Raw genomic sequence first — 18,265 nt, 5'->3', positions numbered from 1 at the left:
ACCCTCTGCTAATTTATCTTCTTGAAAGTGCTTAAGATAAGGCCAGTCTTTTAACTTGCCTGGACAAGGAGGGTGATCTGGTCTCTTATCTTGTCTTTCCCTACCCTTTATTATAGACCCAGATCTGGGGGGTTAAGAAGTGAACTGAAGGAGGCAGCCTTTTGCTCAGGGAACCTGCTGATTAGAAACACAGGCTTTTGCTTTAATCTCTGAAATTTAGAGAGAGATTTTCTGTGTCACCTCTGAGATTGGGCCTTTAACATAACAGTTCATGAACATTTCTTTAAAATGTCACCCCCGGTGATAAAGACTAGTCTTTATTTTGTGGTGCTGTTTCTTATAGTAGATGCTCTTAGCAATCAAAGAATTCTCTGATGCTAAGCACAATATGATTTTTTTTCTTGGAAAAATGGTCACCCTTCTTGCCAGGTATGGTGGTGTATGCCTGTAATCCCAGCAACTCTGGAGGCTGAAGCAGGAGGATCGCAAGTTTGAGGCCAGCCTCAGCAACTTAGTGAAACCCTGTCTCAAAGTAAAAAATAAAAAAGGCTGGGGGTGTAGTTCAGGAGTAAAGCACCCCTAGATTGAATCCCCAGTACCCAAAACAAAAAAAACCAAAGAAACAAAACAAAACAAAAAACCCTCAACTGTTTCAGGGATATTGTAGTCTAGGTCACCAGGGTCTGAGATCAGGGTGTATCAGGTTCTTTGAATAGACCGCTCCTCCTAAGATGGGAACCCAGAGACCCTCTGTGGCTCCTGAAGGGCTTTTCTGGGCAGGGTCTCTGTGTCTCCTGGTGCTGGTGGGGCTACTGGGAAGGGAAATGGGGGCAGGATGAGGGTAGGGGTGGAAAGTTCAAGGTAGCAAAGAAAGGCAGCAGGAGGAGGATAAGGCAGAAAAAGAAAACTGGAACAAAATGAAACTGAAGAAGACTTAAGTGTTCAAACACGCGGCCTTCCTGGTTGGTCCTTGTTTGTGCCAATTCCTATTGTATGCTCTGCCCCTGTGGCAGCCAGGGATGATCTTCAGAGCCTTACAGAGTTTTAGAGTTCTGCTTGGATGGGGTTCTTTCTAGAAAAGCTGTCTCATTGCACAGCACAATCCAGTAGCTGCTGGGAGACTTCTCAGTTGTATCTTCTTGATCCACAGGGTGCAGGGAACTTGGTGGGACCCCTGTGCTGCTTCTCCTTTCCAGAGCTTTCCTACTGCTTTCTTAATAGCCGTGCTCTTGGCAGATGGAGGCATGTTGTGGCACGAAGGGGAAACGGCAGGCATGAAACTCTCAGGGCCAGCTGAGAACGTCCCAGGGTTTTGTTCCAGTCCTGGAGCCAGTCTGGGCTGAGCCAGCCCTGTGGCCTGCGGTCCTGCGTCTGGGGGGTAGGGCCGAAATATTTACACTGAAGTTCAAAGAATCTTAATTCTGAGATCAAAACAAAGATTGAGGAAAGATCAGGCGAGGGCATGACACTAACAGCTCTCTAATTACCTGGCAGTTGCAGTATCTTTAAGATCAAAAGTCAACAAGGCTCAAAGGCGTAAGAGACCCAGAGCAGCTTCAGGTGCCCGGGACTTGCCTCTGCTCGACCCAGTTTCCTGCCTCCTCCAAGAACAAAGCCAGGCCGTGAGGTCACTTGGTCCAGTTTGCATCATATCTCGCCCGCGTCCCTTTTCTAGCCAATGTGGAGCCCTGTCTCAATTGCTGGCTACCTTTCCCAGCAAGTCCCTCTTCAGATGCCTGTAGGTGCCACATCCATTAGGGAGGAATTTGTAAAAGACTTATGAAATGAAGCATTGTGCTGAAGTCAGCTGTAAATGGCAGTATCATATGTCACCAAGGGTGACGACACCGACCAGCCAGAGAAGTCCGCCCCCCTCCAGCCTTCCCCTGCTTGGCCACTGGGAAGCCAGAACGTTGACGGCAGCCTCTCTGGGCTCTCGCTTCCTGCCTTAGTCCTAGAAAGCACACCTCTGCTTTCCCCGGTGACTCATTTACAGGGCTTGTTGGAAATATGCTTTGGTCCAACACGCTGTGAACTGTGCCTGGATTTTATGGTAGGAAGGGTGGAACATGTTCGGCTCAGCAAGGGATCCGCCACCTGACATTCTTTTGTCTTGAGTCTCCTTATCCAGAGGTTGTGGTTTGCAGCTGCCTGCTTTCCTTGTGGGATGCTAAATTACACGTTAGCCTCAGAGACAGTTTCCTTTCCTGCTATTTATTTAATTATCCTCCTCCTTTCCCCGCTCCCTCCTCATGTCCCCGTTTTGCTAATTCAGAGGTGGTTCTGTCCTCTCCTCTTTGCAGACTTTGGCTTGAGCAACTGTGCGGGGATCCTGGGCTACTCCGACCCGTTCAGCACGCAGTGTGGCAGTCCTGCCTACGCCGCACCAGAACTGCTGGCCCGGAAGAAATATGGCCCCAAAATCGACGTCTGGTCCATGTGAGTGATCAAGCGCGTGGAAGTTGACGCTCCCTGCTGCATCTCTGCTGCTCGTTTCCCATGAGATAATTCTTCAGGATTTGATGAGAAGGTGTTTAGGAAAGGCTCTGGAATATGTCATCCGTGATTCTTTGGGACCTGGCTTTCTTCTGTGTTCCTTCTAGTCTTTTCTGCAAAAACTGTCAGAATGGCCGTCACCAACATTGGTTAAGATGCTGGGGAGGGAAGAAAACCAGGTCCTGCACTCATGGACCTCACACTTGGGTTAAAGGAACCACTCATGTCCTACTTAAGAGCTGGCTGTGACTTTCCAAGCTTCTGCGCACCTCTCCTGCCTCACCTTGCCCTCCACCCATGATTCCTCAGACATGCCTCCCTTTTACCTTGCCCACCTCTGGGTTTGCACCTGCTATTCCCTGTGCTCAGACTGCCATGCCCAGCTCTTCAAATGGCCCACGTGTGCCACATTCCGGCCGTAATCCAGCAGCAGGGCTGCCCCACTCTCCAGCTTCCTGCCCGGAGGCCCCCCGGGCTCTCCTCACCCTGGTCATTTCCTCTTTAACACCTGCTCCTGCCTGTCACTTTCCTGCTTGCAAATCCCTTGATTGGCTGTCTCCAGCAGTCAGAGAGGACAGTTCCGGAACAGTTGGGGAACTCTTTATGCTCAGTAGAAAACTGTGGAAGGGAGAATTTGTGAATAAGCAAGTAAATCCATGGGACTCTGGGAACCTGAGATACCAACAGATCGTCCAAGGGTGTCATGTGACTGGTGGGGACAGGGAGATGGGATGACCAAAGAGAAAGAGCAGTTGGGAGGCTAGGGAGCAGGGGACAGGTTTTGTCCCCTCCCACTCCTAGGAGGATGGTCCAGGCTGTGTGGTGTCTAATCCTCAATCTGAAGAGGCTCCGCCTGGGGAACGGGACCCTTTTTAGACCATGTCAGGTGAAGCAGCATCTCCCCCAAGTCTAGAATGCAAGTGGGAGGACTCGTGGGTTGTCGGAATCACAGGAGGGCACCCAGGCCGAGCTTCTGGATGAGTGTCACAGCAGGCTGTGTACTCACAGGGGACTTCTGTCTCCTCCTGCTCTCTGTGACAGGGAAGCGAATCCGTACCTGTCTGGAGAGATACAAAGGGAGATGAAAAGCTCCAGCTGCTAAAAGGTCAGGCTTTGTTCTTGCTCCTGTGCCAGGTGGTTTGACCAGGGGAAAAAATCATTTTTAGTAACCACAGATACTCCGTTTGTCCATGTCAGGCCCCATGATGGAAAGAAAGCATCGGCTCCTCAGTGAAGCGGCTTTCCAACCCTCAGGGCCCTTGCCACCTTCTCTGTCTCTGTCCATTAAGCAGAAATGGTGACTCCACCATGGCGTCCATGGGAGGGGACAGAGATGATGCCAGCCCAGGGGGGCTGGATGTTCTGGTGGCTATTGCATCCAGCCAGGGAGCAGCTGCCCCCCCACCCCCCCAGCTCCTGGCATGGCGGGGTCCCTCCAGGGCTGCTGGACATTTTGGGCTACCTCTGCTTCACTGCATTGTTTTTCCTCTATGAAGGTGAGGTGCAGCTGCCAGGTGCCCAAAAAAACTCGAATGAGGCCACATTCTGAGTCCCAGTGAAATAAAGTTACGTTCGCAAAAGTCCTAGATAAGGAGCAAAACACCAGGTGGTCTTTCAGTTCGTGGTGACACAGCTCTGGAGCTTATTGGGAAGGAGGCAGACGTGAAAGCAGAAAATACGTAGAACTGCATTTATAGGAGAGGGCAAACTCAAGTGCAGGAGACCCTTGCAGGTGAAGCTGTGTTGTGTTTGCTAATGTCCCATTCAGCCAAGCCAGTTGCATGAGCAGGCCTTAAGTCAGGAGGAGAGGTAGATCTCAGCCCTTATTGGGGGTGTGGGCAGAAATGGTAGCTTTGTGTGTGTGTGTGTGTGTGTGTGTGTGTGTGTGTGTGTCTGTGTGTGTGCGCGTGCGTGTGTTTGCATGGTAAATATTTACCTACCTCTATGAACTGAGTTGTGCCCTCTATCCTAATTTATATAGTGAATCCGTAAGCCTTAGGGAGTTAATTAGGGTTAGATGAGGTCATGAGGGTCGAGCCCCTTGATGGAATGTCCTTATAAGAGACACCAGAGAGCTTGTACCCTCTCTGTGCCTTGTGAGGGACAGAAAGCTAGGAAGAGCATTCTCACAAGAATCCAACAAACTAGGAAGATCCCAAACCCAGCCTTCCTGGTACCCTGATCTTATGCTTACAGCTTCTACAGCTGTGAGAAAACAAATATCTGTTATTAGAGCCAGCCAATCTGTGGCATTTTGTTATAGTAGCCTGTGTTAGCTTTTCATTACTATGGCAAAATAGCTGAGATAATTAATTATAAAGAGGAAAGGTTTATTTTGGCACACACTTTTGGAGGTTTCAGGCCATGATTGATGGGCTCCGTTGCTTTGGGTGGTGGTGAGGCAGCAGATCAGCAAGGGAGCACACGACAGAACAAAGCTACTCACATCACAAGCCAGGGAGCAAAGAGAAGAGAGGAAAGGGCTGGGGTTCCACAGTCTTCTTCAAGGACAGCCCCCCAGTGACATAAATACTTCCTAATAGTGACACCCTGGGGACCAAACCTTTAGCACATGGACATTTGGGGGACATTTATTCAAACCATAACATCACCCAAGCTGACTAAGCTACCTTCTTATGAGTCCCACCTGTAAATAGTGTGGTGGAGCAGAGGAGGCAAATACAGGTGTACAGCTGGGGCTGGGTTAAGTCAAGAAGCCATCAGGGCCAGGTGGAGAACAGGTGGGGATTCTTTCCAGGTAGAGGGTACAGCATGTGCATAGGCCCAGAGGTGGGGGACATCCAACTGCCAGTGCTCTTAACCTTGGTGAAAATACAGAACTTCCGAGCTTCTTTCAGAAATCGATTTTCCACTGCCTTGGGGTATGGTGTCTGAGATACAGGTTAGGTTTACTATTGGTGTCCATGGCTTTGCCAGCAGAATTGCAAATGGAAAACCCAAAGAGGATTTAATTCAAAGGGCTGCTTAAGACAAGTAAAAACGAACCAGTTTTCTCCCTGGGTTAGATATGGTTATTTTAAAGCATCTTCTCTTTTTATTGCTCTGAAACAACAATAGAATGAAGAGTTCCCTTCTGAGATCAAAAACTCCCCTCTCCAGAGGTTTTAGATTCTGGTGGGTGACAGGGACTTATTCTAAGACCTAAGTCTAACACTGACTCAGGAAGCAAACCAGCCCGCCACTCAGGGAAAACCTTGGGAGGCTCTTTCCCACAGGCAGGGTCCCCAGACTCTCCTCTAGTGAAACAGGAATTAACCATGGAAATGGAAATGTGCTCTTCCATTATTTTCAGGACCATAAAAAAATCCTTAAAATTACTCGCATATTTCCTTTGGATGACTGAAATATATACACACATATGTGTGTATGTGTTTATGTATATAATATACATATATATGTATATCTATATCTATCTAAAATCTCCAGTGAACTTTGAGACTTTACCCACAAAACCAAGATGTTCATACTGGTGCATCAAATCTTTATGGTTGCTAACTGGTCTTTTTCTAGAATGCTATTTATGCTAATTTTAAAGATCTTTAATGAAGTACTTTTTTTACTTGAAAAGAATCAAAATTAACTTTATTTTTAGAATATTACAATGCTTCTTGGAGAACATCTGTGATCCCCTAAGGATAAGGAAAATGGACTGTCAGAGTTCTTTCTCAAAGAATGGAGACTACAGCATTTTATCCACCAGAGCTGCCCTTTGCTGTCCTGGGCCTTCTGGGGTGGGTGAAGCATTGTGTGAAGGCAGAGCGCCTCAGGGAGACTCATGCTTGGCACACCCAAGTCTCCTCCCTAGCTCACTGAATCTGTTTTCACTGAGTGGGAAAAAAATCCTCTGCCTGTCTCCAACATATCTGAGTAGACAAGTTGCCTGAGAGGTACCATCATGTTTCCATTCTCCTATCTTCATAAGAACTGGGCATCAAGGATGGAGAGTGAGAGAATTTGTTCCAGGCCTCAGACTCAGTGCTTGGTAAAAAAGTGCTATCAGACACCATCAGCTATTAGCAGGGGTCAGATGTGGAAGAATTTTTTTTCTCCATTCAGACACCCTCAAAATGAAGAATGGAAGGACAAGGAGGTGGAAAGAGACCTCTGCTGCTTTTGGAACGTTCAGGGCTTTTGACTTTTCAAAAAGAAGCTTCCTTTAGCTTTTGAGCTTTCAGTTATAAAGTCCAAGGCTCCTCTCCCTCTTTTGCAGCTAGCATGAGCATTTCAAATAGAAGAGATGAAGGAGGGAAGGAAATGGAAACAAAAGTCTTGAAACCCACAAGAAAATCTGCAGAGCATTTAATGGAGCAGTGTTGAAGAGTGAGATTTTCTAAAGAGAGATCTGTTCCTCTTCTACTTACAAGACCTTAAATTGGAAGTTGTTTTACTGAAAATTGATAGTGAAAGATGGAAGAATATTGTTTTCAGGTGGAAAATGTTTTCATTTTTTCTAAGGTGGTTCCTTCCTGGAAGACTCATGAAGCCAGGTGTATCTGTGAGCTGCTCTTCTCTCAGCTGCACTCTGGACCTCTCTGGGTGGTTGTTGAGACTCCTGCCCATGTGCCCTCTGAGGACGCAGAATCTGTATCCACCTACCAGCATAGCACTGCAGTTGCTCTGTCCCTTGCATCTTGGTAGAGTTTCTAAAGACTTTTCCAGGGAGCTATGTTTTTCCTCTCTGGGTTGGCAGGTGATATCCCAGCTTTTCCTTCAGGAAATATTTTTGTGTCTCAGACTAAATATTAGGACCATTTAGTTTCTGACTTAATTTCAGAGGTTCCACATTTGCACCTCGTGGGGCCCCTTTCCTTCCTTCAGCTCTCTTAACCTCACTCTTTCTTTCTCTTTGGACGTCAGAATATTCCACTGTCCAGTCTCCTTTGGGTTTTTTCCCGTCTGACAATGACTCACCCATATTTCTTTCTGCTTGGAAAAATGCTAGTAGTATTAGTTTGTCGATCTCCTTCATTCCCATCTCTAATTATTCTCTTTCTTTAAAACTCTTTGATTCTTAGGAGTCCCATGTCTGCCACAGAGAACCCAGGAAGCCCCTGAGCCATATTTCAAAGACCCATCAGGAAATTCTGAACATGTTTGGAAACTCCTCCTAATTCTATGGGATTACAGAGGTTTATAAACTGCATTCCACGTCTCCCGTTGGTATTCTTGCATGCTTGTCACATGTCAAAGGGACTACATTTCTCTTTATCCAGATATTAAACATGCATGCAAACTCCCAGAGAGAGGAATTCAGATGCCCAGTCTGGTTTCCCTTTTGACATCTATAACTATCTGACTACGAATGTAGGTTTCCATTATTATTTGGCTGTGGGGCACAGATTTAATTGTAACTTTTATTCCTGTTGTTTTTTAAAAAAGATTTTAAAAATGAAACAACAGATCACATTTATTAAGCACTTAACTTTTGCCAGACACAGCATTGAGTTCTCTCTGTGATTTCCTGTGTTTGACCTCCATATAACCTGGGAGGTAGGTGCCATTGTTATCCACGTTTTACAGCCGAAAGTCCCTGGGACGAGGAAGTTAGCTCTTCTAAGGATTTGCCACTGTTTTTGATGACGATTGACTCCTCCCAGAGGAGTGGAATTCTGGTGTCAATTTGGTAATCAAGAGTTTCTCTAGAAACCACTTACTGGATTCTGGTTAGACCCTGGAGTTCTTTAAGACAAATGTCTGTCACCTTTATCTGTGACTCAAGCCAGACAATGGAGAGGCAAAGACCAGAGTCATATGCAGTGACTGGAGATTTAGTCATCTTTTGAAGCCATTCAGTGACAAGGAGGCAGGCAGTTTGGCATCTCCAGGACTCCTTAAAGGGACTTTCATAGAGTTTTAGAGTGGGCCCCATACACTCGCCAGACCCCTTCAATTGGGTTCCTGGCCTATGGCCGCAGCATCCTGTCTCTTGGAGACATCCTGCACTTTGGATCCACTCCACCCATAACAGGAAGCCACATGTCCCCTAAAGATGAAAGTGAATATAGACCTTAGAGTTCAAAGTTCTTCAGACTTGAGTAGTGCACACTCTCTTTTTAAAGGAATAGCATTCTTGATCATCTCATTTGTTGACTTAGGTTATTTTTATTTAAATGTTACTTACAAGTTTATGAATCCAAAAATCAAACTCCTTTGCCAAAACCAATTTACAAGTTAATTATGAGTGAGACTGAAAGAATCCCCGAGTATTCCAAGTAAGTGATGTTAATGTAACGCAGTGGCTGATGGTCTACGGAGCTGAGCTCTTGAGGCCAGTCTGAGTGCAGTCTCCCTGCTGGGCCGGGTTCTTGCAGCTGGTCAGGCCCGTCTCAGAATGACACAGTTCTCCACCATTTTCCATCCTTCCGATGGCTTTCAAACCTGAGTGTGCATCAGAAGCACCCGGAAGGTTCCATGGCGAATTCTTGGGTGGTGCTGACGCTGCAGGACTGAGGAACGCCCTCTGAAGTTCTCCAACTACCAAGACATGTTCTTTTCCACAGAAGCTCAGAAGCATCACTTCTGCTCTGTTCCCATTACACTGTGACAATAAAAGGGATTTGTTTTGGTAAAAACTGTGCATCTTTAAATAATTTTGCAGCACTGAAATTGTGTCTACAGGGGAAGAGTCCTTGGTTATGTCATGGTCCTGATGATGCCCTATTTCTAGTGTACAAAATATTTATATATATATATATATATATATATATATGTATGTATTTACATCACCAAAAAGAAAAATAAGAACTGCTGCACCCCAGAGAATATGCCCGTGTACCTCAATTTCAAAAGCACTGCATGGGGTTTGACGTTATAAAACACTCGTAAGTACCAGCCTCTGCAGCTTTAGTGTGAAGGTTAGAGACAAGATGAAGTTCAGGGAAGTGAGCAGGGGTAGAATCCTTTAAAAACTTTTTTTCTTTTTGCCCTTAAGTTCAATTCACTCGAATTCTGTTGAAATATTAGGTCTTTATTATATACTATGAAAACTTTAAAATTCATTAAGTACATGAATCAGCTGGTGTGTTTTCAGAGCAGAGAGCCAGGTTTTTGATGGGACTCTAAGCCGTGTCACATGAAGCTCGGGCAAAGGGCCTGGGCTGGGGAGGTCATGATTCCAGGTTTTGAATGAGTCAAGTGCTGATCACGGAAGAGCAACCGATCTTGTTCCAGAACTGAAGCATAGGAGATGTCGACCTTGGCCTAGTGTTGGGAAGCCCTTCCTCCTGCATAGCTGTCCTAAGTAGGTCAGGCAGCCTTAGGAAGGTCGGGTACTTGTCTCTGAGGCTGTTCAGTGCTTCCCGGCAACTTTCTGGGATGTGCTAGAGGATTTCCATCCATTGAGGCCTCTTCATATATTTAGAAATTTTAGAATTATTTGGCTAAGTTTTCTCTCTTATGGGTCTCCAAAAATCCTCCAAGGTAGAGGTGTTTGGTTTTATCTCAAACCTATCTTAAATGCAGCATTGCTTAGTAGGTTCTTGAATGTGTTTCCACCCCAACGCTCCTTCCCTCCACCCCAAAACTTGCTCTCTCAGCCTCCTCCATTGTCCCTCTGTGGCCACCATAGCTTGGCTCTCCACACTGGTGCCTTTGTGTGTCCCCTTTAGCTGCTGCTGATTTGCTTTCTCTCTCTATCCTGTGCCATTGCTTTCATTCCGACATCACTAGCAGTTCACTGCCTTTGCTGCCCATCTCCTGCTCCCCATTCTGAACCCCTTTAATCCATTTCCAGGAGAGGACTACTCCCCACTTTGGCTCTAGAATTTGTGTTCACTTTGCACCTGTACATATCCCAGGGAATGTGATTCTTGCACACACAGTGAGAATTGCTGCTATAAATGGCCACATGTGCCCTGTCTATTCTCCTCTCCGTTTCTTGATATGCCGTTCATCTTCCCCTCTTCACCTCCAGCCAGACAACAGTATATACAAACATGAGCTCCTACCCTCAGTGCCCACCACCTGAGAGGCCTCCCTGTCTTCATGTGCCTGTGGGCCTATCCTTTGTTTCCCTTCATTGAACTCTGCTAGTGGCTGTCCAAAGCAGCACAGTTCACCTCTTTCTTATTTCCTGTGTACTTGAAAGGATGTGCTTATTTTCTTATGTATTCAAGTGGCTGCTTCTCCCCAACTTCAAATCCAAGATGGCGACATCCTTCTCGGGCACCTCTAACCCTGTGTGGGCAGAGAGGCATCCAGCAGGAATTTGTGGAATGAATATTTGTGTAACTGTCTCCCTCACTCCGCTGTGAGTTCAGAGCGGGAAGTGGCTTTTACTGTGTGTCTGAAATTTGAGAATGATTTTTAGTCAGAGCCCATGGGCCCCAGTACCTGTCATTATCTGGAATGCCATAATTCAGAGGCGCCTCCGTGGAATTAGGCCTCAAGGGTCTTCATTTCAATCAGTCTCATCGGATTTGTTTTGACTGGCAATCCTATTGCCTGTTTTAAAAACATATTCCCCTGGGTGTTTTTGAACAGTGGAGACCTCTTGGCAGGCAGGCATTTCATCCCCATCAGGAAATCTCATCAAAATGATATTAGGCTTGCACATCAGGAAAATAAAAACTCTCTGAGAAGAAGTTGCTCTTCTCTAGATTGGCTTTGAATATCAGCAGTTAAGCCCACTCGGAAGGTATTTTAACCATACCTGAGATATTGGGCCAGGGCTGGATGACATGGTCTCATAATAAGCAATAAAATAAGAAATGAGGGTGGAAAGGAATTTCTCTAGCGATAAACCAAAAAAAAATTCAAGAGAAGAATAACACACTGATTTTCAAAAGGCTGATTAGTAACCTGGTTTAAAAGGGCTGATGGGTAACCTGGTCAGCTCATGGGTCTGGGTGCTCATAGGGAGGTCTTGCCCTGGATGTTTTGGTCTGTCTGGCCACTTGTAGTTTCCACCTTGTAAGCCACACTTGGAAAATTGCACAATGGCAGGGCCACTTCTGAAATGCTTGAGACCAGAATTGTTTGGGATTTGGGATGTTTTTTAGATTTTAGAATTTTTGTAGACACATAATGAGATAGCTTGGGGATGAGGCCCATGTTGAATCACTAACTTGACGGGTGTTTCATATCCACGGAAAGTAACTTTATGCCACACTTCTAGTGAATCTGAGTCTGGCTGACCTGTCACATGAGGTCAGAGGTGGGATTTTCCACTTGTGGTGGCAAGTTGAGGCTCAGAAAAGTTTCAGAATTTGGAGCCCTTCAGGATTTCAGATTAGGGATGCTCAACCCGTTCATGATTCCGAGAGAAGAGAGGTACAGGGCATCCCCTCCTGAGGAGGCAGGTCTGGGAGGTCTCAGCTGCTCAGCTCTGGAGTCCTGTTCTCCCCAGAACCTGTCAGCGCAGGTGCTTCAGCTTGGTGCTTAGAGTTCTAGAAAGATGACCAGGAAGGAGACCTGTTGAGGTCAGCTTGGAAGCGTGAACCAAGCCCATGTCCCCTTTGCCCACCCCACCTGAGGCCTCACCCTGGCCTCATGCTTTGGTTTCTCTTTTCAGAGGTGTGAACATGTATGCCATGTTGACTGGGACCCTGCCCTTCACAGTGGAACCCTTCAGCCTGCGAGCTTTGTACCAGAAGATGGTGGACAAAGAAATGAACCCCCTGCCCACCCAGCTCTCCACAGGTAACTCACCTGCGACTCTGGATCCAGGGTTGCAGGACCTTGGTTCTGACTGGCTGGGTCCATTGGTGACGTGGTATTTGGTTTTGAGGCGGTGCTGTCGTGGCTATCTGGTGAGTGTGTCTTCCCATTGTTAAGTCTCCGGGGGTGGCTGAGCAGACGCCGTGCGCTCCTCTTCTGGCACCTGTGTCCTTTCCGTTTCTGTTAGAATTCCAAAGCCCTAACTCCCTCCTTCTGAACAAAACACACATCAAAAGGATCTTCTCCACTCGAAAAGTAATTACAGGCTTGATTGTTTTAAAACTCTTCATATTAGAAGGTTGGCTTGGAAAACAGGGTTTATAATCACATTTCTGTTATGTTTTCTGCAGTCAGTTCACTGTAAAGAAATAGTAGTTTCATTCAAGTTGTTTTGTTATGTGAGTTTTTGAGCCTGTTCAAAAGCTTTTAATGTATATGGGTTCAGTGACTTCATTAGACTGACTCATCAGGTGTGTGAGAAGAGAACTCTCAGACTTCAGCACGTTCCCATTGCAGTGAACAATTTGTGTTAAGACTTGGTTTCTGATCCTATAAGTCAGTACAAATTGTTCTTTTGTTTTGTTCAAAGTTCGCATCAAGTTCCTGACCTAAGCTTGGCTTTGGTGGCCATTTAGTTTTCCCTTGGGATTAACTCAGCTTTACCGGGATGAAGTTTTAGACATCCCCCCACGAAGTAATTTTTTAAATGGCATTTTATTTTACTACTGTTAGGTAGTTTTTCTCTGGAGTTTATAAAACATCCACAAAGCTGACCTTGAATTTATGCTTGACCAGTGGAATCAAAGCTGAAATGAGTTCTCAAAGGCCCTTTAATTTTTTTTATTTTTTAATTTTTTTTATGGTGCTGGGGATTGAACCAGGATCTTGTGCGTACCAGGAGAGCACTCCAGCACTGAGCTGCACCCCAGCCCTGAAGCGAGTTCTTGTATGTAATCATTGAACTCAGACCACACCTTCACCTTCATGAGGCAGGGTGGAATCCCTGGAGGTTGCAGGCTAGTAAGGGAGGCCTTCCAGCCTTGGGAAGATATGGTATGGTTCTGTCTTCCAAAATAAATCTCTCTACTTCGAGTGCTGTTAACTCTTAGAGTTAGAAAATGTGCAAAATAATGAAGGAATTGTTATGTGCTGCAGAGCACTATGGGGAATATTCATGCATTCATTCATTCCATATTTAATTTGTTCATTTATATTGTGAACATGTGTTAAGCACCACTTATGTGCTGGGCATGTTCTTGGTGCCAGTAACCATGTCTCTACCCTTATAGAACTTATACTGTATTCAGTGAGTAAGGAAAAAAAAATTATATATATATATATATATATATATATATATAGACATAAAAATTGTGGTATTTGGTAATGTAAGTGCTCTAAGTAAAATCAAGATAAGGGGATAGAAAGTAGAGGGGATAGTTGTTTAGCAAGATTTTTTAAAAAATACTTTGATTTGTGGCATTATTGCAGATTCATACCCGACTGTAAGAAATAATGCATAGAGATTCATATATCCTTCACTCAATTTTCTCCAGTGGCAGTGACCATCTATAATGGTAGCATGATATCACTACCAGAACACTAACATGGATAAAAGTCTGTTGGCCTTATTCAGATTTCACGAGTTTCACAGGTCTTCCTGTTTGGTTTGGAGTATAGTCAGTCCTGTGCAATTCATCACAGAGGTAGGTGCGTGTTACGGCCACCACAGTGAAGGGACAGTACAGTTCCATCACAAGGATCCCTTGTGCGGTCCCTCAGTAGCCTCAGCTCCTCCCTCCCTCCCACTCTCCCTCCAACCACTGTCCTGTTCTCTATCTCTGTAACTTTGTCATTTCAAAAATGCAATACATGTGTGTGTATATGCATGCATATATTTGAATATATACATATGACTTTTTGTCAGTATATGCATTCGTGCATTTATATATGTATGATGCATAATTTCTTTGAGATCCATCCAAGTCTTTGCATGCATAAGACCTTGTTTCTTTGTGACACTGAGTAGTGGCGAAGATACATCAAGGTTTGTTTAAACATTCACCCACTGAAGGACCATTGGGTAGTTCACCTTCTGGGGCTGTTTTGAGGAAAGCTGCTGTGAACATTCATGTACAGGTGTTTGTGTGAATATGACGTCGCTTCTCTGGGGCAAATGCCTAAGAGTGAAATTTTTGGGTCAGATAGTAAGCATGTATTTCATTTGTAAGAAATAGCCACACTCATTTCAGCGTAGCTGCACCCTTTTGTATTCCCTCTAGCAAGCTCCGTTTATAGCATCATTTAGTCATGAATGTTGCCATCTCTCAGGGTGATTCTGAAGCTGCTCTGATGGTTTGGAACTTGCTTTGACCACAACACAGTACAGTAGCAATATGTTTGCACCCCATGCCTGGAAAAGGCAAGCAGTGCTCACTCTGAATCCCCTTGAGACCCTAAGCAGCTGGAGAACTGCTGATCTGCTGCCTTCTCATTGTATTAGTCAGGGTAGGCCAGGTTAAGGTTCAGTAACAATCATCCCCCACCCCTGTTCTCAGAGACCTGAGATATATGAAGGCTTAGTTCCCACTCATGCTATATATGTTAAGAGTTGGACCAGAGATTGACAGGCTTTGCCCCTCCTACAGCCCCAGGCTGGTGAAACAGCCACCATTTCCAACATTGCTGGGTTGGTGCAGAGGGGAGGAGGGAAAGAGGAAGCCAAGATCTCTCACCATCATGAAATTTCCCACAACATGTCCCTTCCACTCATACCTCTTAGCTTTCTGAAGCACAGCACATAGCTCGCTTAGGAAATGGGGTGGAACATGCCACCTTACCTTGTGTATTGAAGGTGGAAAGCCAGAGAGATTTGCCAGTGGCCTTCATGTGAGACACGTACAGGCTGTGACAGGAGCAGATGACAGTTGAGCCTGCTTTCATCATGGGCCTGGGTTGGGCAGCCAGACAAAGGCAGGTGGGTTAAGGGCACAAGAAAATCATTCTCCTTACTTCAGAGACATACTGTGTTTTCACTCTCAATAACCTTGCCCACCTCCTCAGGCTGCTTTCTAAGTGTTTTTTGATTGGGAAAATTTAATTTTTCTTTAAAAAAAGTAAAAAATACCCACTTTGAAATGTTAAGAAATGGTCCAGAGGTAATTGCAGAGAGGAAATATTGGAAATGTTTCAAAAGCTTTCAGGGTCACTGGAATTGGTGTCTAATATCACGGCTTCACCTGACTCTTGAATAGAGCAGAGAGCTTTTCCTTTGGCCCTAAGCACAACTCTGAGTGTGTTTCTTAAAGAGCCTCACGTTCCTATAAGGCTTTATTTTTTTGACTTGTCAAGCATGAATTGCATTTCTAGATCTGATTTCCCAGTTAAGGAATCTGGTTTCCCATTCCTCCTTTTCAAACTATTGGTATACATAAATAACTCTCCTCAACCAGGGCTTTAATCCTCTATGCCAGGTATCAGGTGTAGGGTGTGTCCAGGGCTGTGGCTCAAGGAATCTGTGCTGCTGTCTGTAGGGTTGACGTGCATGCATGGCCTGGGCGGATGGCCTACTCAATGGTTTGACTGCTCAGGGCTGGGACGGCCCTTTGCAGGAGGGTCCAGACTGTGCACCAGTTGCTCAGTCGCCCTGGGCATCATCTGTTGTTTACAGACTGAATGACTTGGGCTGTGGGGACCAGCTGCTGTCCCATCGTCCCGTTTCTCCAGCCCTTTACACACCTCCCAGTTTATCTCCTCTTTCTTCCAACCCGCTCAGCTCAGCTCACCCATGGTATCTGCTAACCCCCAGGAATACAGTTTACCCCTAATCAAGAGTAGGTGCTGTTTATTGGATAACCATTCATGGGTGTTTTTCATGTTATCTTTTTTCACTCAATCCTGCATGGTAAGAACCATCATTTCCAATTTACCAGTGAGGAAACTGAGTCTCAGGGGGATTAAGCCTGCTTGACTGAAGACCTAGATTTTCCCACTATATTGTGTTATTTTCATTCCCTTATTTTATTGAGTATAAGATGCCCCTCTCTCCAAGATTTACTACTTTCGAGTGCCTGTAGGTCTTTGTGTTTTGAGTAATGTCAATCCAGATTGAAAATATGTCAATTTGATCATGTTTCAGTAACACACATTTTTATTAATTTGACAGTTGAGTCATTCCCAATTGTAATGATCATATCTATTATATCCTAGTCATCTTGGTAGATTCAGTTTGAAGAAATCTTGAAATTTGAGTTGACTCGGCATTATTACCCTTGCAAGTCCATGAAACTCACCCCTTGTTTCTGTCACCTCAGTGGAAACTCAAGCTTCTGGACGTTTCCAGCTCTCTCTTCTAGACGGTTCAGGAAGCTATAGTGGCTTTCTGAGACCATGGGAAATATTTTTAATCCCTTTTCCCCAGAGACATAGAGATTTTTAAGACCTAACACAAACTCCAAAGAGGTCTAAGGATGTTCTCAAAGTCCTTTTAGGATAGTAATGCAATGTTTGTGACGTCCAAGGGAATAAAATTCGTCAGCAGAGATTTGAACTAAAATTACTTGTGCTCATCAGCAGTTTGTGAATATGCAGAGCACTTGGTTGTGAAAATAGAACAAAAATGCATATCCAGTTTATCCTTAGCTTTTCTGGTTAATCATACTCTGAAAAGGCCCAGCCATCACTCAGGAGGGTTGTTCAGGTCCTATAAGGGTAAGCAACAGAGACATCTCAGAACACATCCTACTCTGCAGCTCTCAGTTCCATTCAGTAAGCCCATATCTTGTTCCTTGGATCAGTAGATGTCCCTGGTTAAGATCCAAATGACTCAGCAATGTCAGGGTGCTCAGGGAAGGGAGGTAGAGGGTCCAAAAAGAGGAAGCTCTTCTTTTAGAGATCTGTTTGCTTTGAAGAACATTTTAGGAAAGTTTTATTTGGAGATCCAGCTATCAAATTTATGTTATTAAATATTCCTTGTGATTGTTAGGGTATCTTTACATATATTCTTACCTGCTCCATTCTTAAAGGGACATGACCTTCTGGTGACCTCTTTAGCTGCTTGGGAACTCTTCCTGGAGGAGTCACCTGGGGCATGACCTAGTAAAGGAGGTTTCCCTTGAGTCAATTCTTGCATCACAGCTGGCCCCTCATGATGGCCTTATTTCTATCCTGCAGAAAATACGTCACCCACGTCCCATCATGCTTTTAAGAACCGTATTAAAATGAAAACGTAAAGCTGGTGAGAAAGTGAGCATTTTTATAACTTTTCCTTGCAAAGTGAGGTCCTCTTAGAAAATTGGAAAATAACTTTGGAGGAAAAGATAGAAAAATTTGGAGACTGACTCAATTCAGTTTATTTTTCTGGGACTTACTATTTGGTATGTTGCAAATTGGATATCATGTACAAGGCTACATAAAAGAATCTTTTTATATTTCAAGACATTGTAATAATGCTCTCTAAAATAAGAAATATAGAATAAGAAAATACTGTAGCCCCAGAACTCAAGCACTCAGTGCATCTTCACTTGTGGTAACCCTGGCATTCTCTGACCGTAGGAGGACACGCTGCCTGCTGTCAAGCTGAACAGTTTTGCAGTCTGTGACCTTGATGTGCATATATTTGTGTTACATAGTTACCTCCCTTGTTATAATCTTAAAGGATGCAAATGTTCTGCTCGGGAATGAGCTGGCTTCTGGTCGCTAGCCTCGGCAGATAGCAGGTGTTCTGTAAATGTTTAGGGAAGGCAGATCCAGTGCTTTTAAAAATATTGTACTATGAACTGCAAAAAAAAAAAAAAAAAAAAAAAAAAAAGACTTTTTGCCTGTGATAGAAGGAAAAGGGATATTTGGGATTTTATCGTTTTGTCAACAGTTTTTCATTACTTTCCTTACACATCATGCTCGGCATGACTAGTGTGACTGCGGCAGGCTCTTGAGGCCAAAAAACAAGGAGAAACTTTATTGGCATACTCCCTGCCCAAGCACAAAAGAAGGGAGCCCATCTGGTCAGCGCGGAGCTTGCTGGAGCTCTGTAGGCAAACTAGGAGTTTAAGACGCGAATCGCCACTACAGAGTTTACCTAACGCTTTAGCCAGAG

The 18,265-nt window shown here is 44.8% G+C and overlaps 1 protein-coding gene across 2 annotated transcripts in view; it reads left to right on the top strand.

Moving 5' to 3' along the window:
- The window catches only part of HUNK (hormonally up-regulated Neu-associated kinase), a 98,697-nt gene that overhangs the window by 55,549 nt on the left and 24,883 nt on the right, over positions 1-18,265 (top strand). Inside the window, exons 4-5 of one of the 2 annotated variants that reach the window (XM_079156425.1) lie at positions 2,304-2,439; positions 12,029-12,156. In XM_079156425.1, coding sequence (XP_079012551.1) covers positions 2,304-2,439; positions 12,029-12,156 — 264 coding nt within the window. The remainder of the gene's footprint in view (positions 1-2,303; positions 2,440-12,028; positions 12,157-18,265) is intronic. The other variant, XM_079156426.1, reaches the window with a different exon arrangement.

The sequence above is a fragment of the Sciurus vulgaris genome, assembly GCF_902686455.1.
Source record: "Sciurus vulgaris genome assembly, chromosome: 10".
In the NCBI taxonomy this organism is placed as follows: domain Eukaryota; kingdom Metazoa; phylum Chordata; class Mammalia; order Rodentia; family Sciuridae; genus Sciurus; species Sciurus vulgaris.
This window is presented reverse-complemented; position numbering and strand designations above follow the sequence as displayed.